At 54.7% G+C, this 6,000-nt stretch overlaps 1 protein-coding gene across 1 annotated transcript in view; it reads left to right on the forward strand.

Annotated features, from left to right (window-relative positions):
• The first annotated feature begins 4,843 nt into the window (after positions 1 to 4,843).
• The window catches only part of LOC118216712 (acid-sensing ion channel 2-like), a 359,513-nt gene continuing 358,356 nt past the window's right edge, over positions 4,844 to 6,000 (forward strand). Inside the window, exon 1 of the mRNA XM_035398129.1 lies at positions 4,844 to 5,428. Coding sequence (XP_035254020.1) covers positions 4,859 to 5,428 — 570 coding nt within the window. The 5' untranslated portion in view covers positions 4,844 to 4,858. The remainder of the gene's footprint in view (positions 5,429 to 6,000) is intronic.

The raw sequence follows: 6,000 nt of genomic DNA on the forward strand, positions 1-6,000 counted from the left end.
CATGTTTATTACGGTTTAATCAGTCCAAAGGAAAGGAAGGTTCTGGCAGGACCTGTGCGGTGTTCCATCTTCATGGAGAATGAGAAGAATGATTCCTCCATGTACAACGTTTACCTTTATTTTAACCAAGGAAGTCAAATGAGAACCTATTTTCATTGGTTACAGTGATGACCTGAAGAATACAAAATTCAAGAAGAGCTCGGGCAGCCAACCAGGTGTGTGTGTGTGTGAGAGATGCATTTCTTCAATACTAACCAAGTGCTACACTGTTTGAATTCGAATTTGAAATTTAATCATTTGATATCGGAAGAATCCAGGGTGGTTTAGCTGGATCAGTTGACTCATGATTTTGTTCCTAGTTCAGAGAGTTTTAATCATATCTTAATAATAGTATATCAGTAGAGTTCATTAGCATATGCTGAGAGAATCACACCAGCCTGTTATGTGCGTGGAAGTGTGGATGAGCATGTGTGTGGGTTTTGGAGTGAGGGTGTGAATGTGCGTGTGGGGTACTGGTGCAGGTGTAGAGTGGGTGGGGGATAAAATGAGCATGTGGGTGTAAGTGGAATACTGTTGCACGAGTATGTGGGAGAGTAAAGGGTTTGTGTGGGTGTGGGTGGAGCAAGTGGTTGTGGGCTACTAGTGTTGGAGTATGAGAGTGTCATGTACTTGTGTGGGAGAGTGTTTGGGGGCGTGGTTGTGTGTGGGAAGTGTAAAGGGTTTGTGTAGGTGTGAGTAGGAGTATGAGAGTGTAGTATACTTGTGTAGGAGAGTGTTTGGGGGCGTGGTTGTGTGTGGGAAGTGTAAAGGGTTTGTGTAGGTGGGAGTAGGAGTATGAGAGTGTAGTGTACTTGTGTAGGAGAGTGTTTGGGGGCGTGGTTGTGTGTGGGAAGTGTAAAGGGTTTGTGTAGGTGGGAGTAGGAGTATGAGAGTGTAGTGTACTTGTGTAGGAGAGTGTTTGGGGGCGTGGTTGTGTGTGGGAAGTGTAAAGGGTTTGTGTAGGTGGGAGTAGGAGTATGAGAGTGTAGTGTACTTGTGTAGGAGAGTGTTTGGGGGCGTGGTTGTGTGTGGGAAGTGTAAAGGGTTTGTGTAGGTGGGAGTAGGAGTATGAGAGTGTAGTGTACTTGTGTGGGAGAATGTTTGGAGGCGTGGTTGTGTGTGGGAAGTGTAAAGGGTTTGTGTAGGTGGGAGTAGGAGTATGAGAGTGTCATGTACTTGTGTAGGAGAGTGTTTGGGGGCGTGGTTGTGTGTGGGAAGTGTAAAGGGTTTGTGTAGGTGGGAGTAGGAGTATGAGAGTGTAGTGTACTTGTGTAGGAGAGTGTTTGGGGGCGTGGTTGTGTGTGGGAAGTGTAAAGGGTTTGTGTAGGTGGGAGTAGGAGTATGAGAGTGTCATGTACTTGTGTAGGAGAGTGTTTGGGGGCGTGGTTGTGTGTGGGAAGTGTAAAGGGTTTGTGTAGGTGGGAGTAGGACTATGAGAGTGTCATGTACTTGTGTGGGAGAGTGTTTGGGGGCGTGGTTGTGTGTGGGAAGTGTAAAGGGTTTGTGTAGGTGGGAGTAGGAGTATGAGAGTGTCATGTACTTGTGTGGGAGAGTGTTTGGGAGTGTGGTTGTGTGTGGGAAGTGTAAAGGGTTTGTGTAGGTGGGAGTAGGAGTATGAGAGTGTCATGTACTTGTGTGGGAGAGTGTTTGGGGGCGTGGTTGTGTGTGGGAAGTGTAAAGGGTTTGTGTAGGTGGGAGTAGGAGTATGAGAGTGTCATGTACTTGTGTAGGAGAGTGTTTGGGGGCGTGGTTGTGTGTGGGAAGTGTAAAGGGTTTGTGTAGGTGGGAGTAGGACTATGAGAGTGTCATGTACTTGTGTGGGAGAGTGTTTGGGGGCGTGGTTGTGTGTGGGAAGTGTAAAGGGTTTGTGTAGGTGGGAGTAGGAGTATGAGAGTGTCATGTACTTGTGTGGGAGAGTGTTTGGGGGCGTGGTTGTGTGTGGGAAGTGTAAAGGGTTTGTGTAGGTGGGAGTAGGAGTATGAGAGTGTAATGTACTTGTGTGGGAGAGTGTTTGGGGGCGTGGTTGTGTGTGGGAAGTGTAAAGGGTTTGTGTAGGTGGGAGTAGGAGTATGAGAGTGTAGTGTACTTGTGTGGGAGAGTGTTTGGGGGTGTGGTTGTGTGTGGGAAGTGTAAAGGGTTTGTGTAGGTGGGAGTAGGAGTATGAGAGTGTAGCGTACTTGTGTAGGAGAGTGTTTGGGGGTGTGGTTGTGTGTGGGAAGTGTAAAGGGTTTGTGTAGGAGTATGAGAGTGTCATGTACTTGTGTGGGAGAGTGTTTGGGGGTGTGGTTGTGTGTGGGAAGTGTAAAGGGTTTGTGTAGGTGGGAGTAGGAGTATGAGAGTGTTTGGGGGCGTGGTTGTGTATGGGATGTGTAAAGGGTTTGTGTAGGTGGGAGTAGGAGTATGAGAGTGTAGCGTACGTGTGTGGGAGAGTGTTTGGGGGTGTGGTTGTGTTTGGGAAGTGTAAAGGGTTTGTGTAGGCGTATGAGAGTGTTGTGTACTTGTGTGGGAGAGTGTTTGGGGGCCTGGTTGTGTGCGGCATTAAGGCAGCTTTTGAGCAGGAGGGAGGGGGACACTGAGGAAGCTCTCAGCTCCCATCTTCCTCTCTCTCTATCTCCTAACATGTATCCCAACTCTCTTCATCTGTTGCTCTTTCCCTCTCTCTTTCTTTCTTTCTCTGTTTCCCCTCTTTTCCTTTCTCAAATTCACAAATATTCCAATTGAAATTGCTCTATTGGCGTGATGAGAGATCTCCCATTACCAAAGTACAGATTCATTTAGATATTCAATAAAAAAATGGCAAATCATTGCTGAATGAATTGAGGAAATAAAGTAACAGTAATTAAGTAATACATTAGAGATAAATATGAAGGAAAAATGTATGTAGAATCACTCAATGCCCCCCCCCACTCTCTCTCTTTCTCTCTCTCTCTCTCTCTCTCTCTCTCTCTCTCTCTCTTTCTCTCTCTCTCATGGAATCCCTGTACACACACACACACGCACAGAACCGTGCTCCTTCCCCCCCCTCGTCCCTCGTCTTCCTCCTCTCCGGCTGTATCCGCACGTCGATCCGCGCCGACCCCCGTCCTGTCCCGGGAACCCCACGCTCTCTCCCGCCATTCGCTCGCGCGTGACATCAGCGCACGAGCGAGCGTGCCGGCGCCTGTCATCGGCGCTAACGCCGGCGACACCTCTCTCTCCCGCTCTCTCTCCCCCCTTTCTCCTCCTCCCCTCCGCTTTCCCCCACCTCTCCCCCCCCCCCCCCCCACCCCCAGCCCCCCCCCGGCGCTCCGTCCCCAGCAGCCCGCCGCGTCCTGCGTCAGCGCCCGGCGCCGCCAGCCGGGGTATCCGAGCGACGGGCTCGGGAGAAAGGCGGGGAGAGAGAGAGAGAGAGAGAGAGAGCGAGCCGGAGAGAAACGACTGGAGAGGATTCGGATGGAGACTCCTGAGTAGAGCAGTGTGAGTGTGCGCTGGCTTACTCTCTGTGCTCTCTCTCTGTCTCTCCCTCTCTCCCTCTCTCGCTCTCTCGCTCTCTCTCTGTCTCTCCCTCTCTCGCTCTCTCTCTCTGTGCGCTCAGTCTCTCTCGCTCTCTCTCTGTATTCACTCTCTCTCTCAGTTCTCTCTCTTCTTTCTCCCTCCATCTCTGTGCTTGCTCTCTCTCTCTCTTTCTTGCTCTCTATCTCGGTGCTTGCTCTCTCTCTCTCTCTCTCTTTCTCTCTCTTCCTCTCGCTCTCTCTCTCTCTCTCTCTCTCCACGCCGTCTCTCGCCCCACTCCAGTGTTGTTGGCGGCTCTGGCGGACGAGCGGGAGAGAGGAGCGGACAGGCGAGCGCGGACGGCCGGAGAGGCGCTGGGCGGGAGGAGTCGGGACTGCCGCCGCTGAGCATCCCCCACGCCCCCCCTCCCTCTTCAAACACACACACACACACACACCCACGCGCTCGCACGCGCACGCTCGCTTACACACACACACACGCGCTCACAGAAGCAGCCTTGATGTCGTTTCGCTAGTTTGAACGAGAGGTACTTAGACTTGTCATTAGCGAACCGGAGAGAGAGAGGGAGAGCGAGAGCGGGAGAGAGAGAGAAACAGAGAGAGCGGGAGAGAGAGAGAGAGCGAGAGCGAGAGCGGGGGAGAGAGAGAAACGGAGAGTAAGAGAGCGGGAGAGAGAGAGAAACAGAGAGTAAGAGAGCGGGAGAGAGAGAGAGAGAAACAGAGAGTAAGAGAGCGGGAGAGAGAGAGAGAAACAGAGAGTAAGAGAGCGGGAGAGAGAGAGAGAAACAGAGAGTGAGAGAGCGGGTGCAGGAGAGAGAGCCGTGTGTGTTTTGAAGAGGGGGGGGGTGAGGAACAGAAGTGTCTTTGATTGGCTGATTGCACTGACCTGCACTCTCTTTCTTGCTGGATTAATCCTCCCTTCCAGTTTTTTTGATTTTTTCATCGCACAAAGTGGAGAAGGAAAGAGTTGTAGAGAGACAGAGGAAGAGACAGAGAGAGAAAAAACAGGCAGACAGGAGAAAAAGCGGCTCAGATATCGGGGGGTAAGGGGTGAAGTTGATGCACAAGGAAAAGGAGATGTAGAGGGGGGGTTCCCTTTGCCGTTCTCTCTCGTCCTTCGCTCCCCGTCTCCCTGAAACAAGCGGGCAGAGGTCTTCATCACTAACGTCCTCCTTCCTCTCCCTCCCCCCTTCCTCTCTCTCTCTCACGCCCCGCAGAGCAGCAGCAGCTGGGCCAGCGCCCCCGGGTTCGAGGGGGGCGGAGCCGGCGTAGGGGGGCGTGGGGCGTGGGGGGGGGGGGCCGAGCCCGAGCCGGCGCCGGCGCCCGCGATGGACCTGAAGGAGAGCAGCGGCAGCGAGGACAGCGGGCGGAGCAGCCTGGGCCCGTCGCCGTGGGAGCTGTTCGCCCGCCGCAGCACGCTGCACGGCCTGCGCTTCGTCCTGGTCCGCGGGCCCCTCACCGCGCGTCGCCTGCTCTGGGGCGCCGCCCTGCTGGCCTGCCTGGCGCTGCTGGGCCTGGAGAGCGCCGAGCGGCTGGCGCTCTTCTTCTCCTACCCGCACGTGACCAGCGTGGGCGCGGCGGCCGCCGCCAGCCTGGTCTTCCCGGCGGTGACCGTGTGCAACCTCAACCCCTACCGCTTCCCGCGGCTGACGCGCAACGACCTCTACCACGCCGGCGAGCTGCTGGCGCTGCTGGACGTGCACCTGCGCGTGCCCGACGCCCACCTGGCCGAGCCGCACGTGCTGGCGTTCCTGGGCGAGCGCGCCAACTTCACGGGCTACCGGCCCAAGCCCTTCGCCATGCGGGAGTTCGCCGAGCGCGTGGGCCACGACCTGGGCGAGATGATGCTCTACTGCCGCTTCCAGGGCCAGGAGTGCAGCCACCACGACTTTGCCACGGTGAGTCCCCCCGCCCTTCCTCCCTCCCTCTCTATCTCCGTCCCTCATCCTTCCTCCCCTGGGCCCCCCCGCCCCTCCTTCCGCGGGCTCTCTCTCCGAACGCTGACGGGCTGAGACGCTTTTTGTTTTTTTGTTTTTTTTGGTGAGCCGTTCTGCGATTGGCTGCTTCTCGCGCGCGCGTGTGCGTGCGCCGTGTGTCCTCGACCTGCGGCGAACGCGCGCGGGGCTGGTTTGTTTTTTACGGCGAGCGCCGATCGCCGCGGCCGGCTCCCACGGAAGCCCGGAGATCGGGTCCGGTTCCACGAGGGCTCCCCGTAAGATTCCGCCGTGAGAAAACGCCCCAAAAAAAAAACCGCCGGAAAGAGAATTCTCTTTTGTTCGTTTGCTTTTCATTCCGGTCAATTTAATTCAGTTTTAGTTCGGGTTGCGCTTTCCTACAGGGACGGCGCCACGAACATACAGGAAGAGAAAACTGGGCCTGAACCCCCCCCCCCAAAAAAAAGCAGGCAGTTAAAGTAAACAAGACTCCTCGGGGGGGGGAGAAAAAACCCTGAAACGGTGCAGAGAAAAAA

This window comes from Anguilla anguilla, chromosome 17, assembly GCF_013347855.1.
Source record: "Anguilla anguilla isolate fAngAng1 chromosome 17, fAngAng1.pri, whole genome shotgun sequence".
Lineage (NCBI taxonomy): Eukaryota > Metazoa > Chordata > Actinopteri > Anguilliformes > Anguillidae > Anguilla > Anguilla anguilla.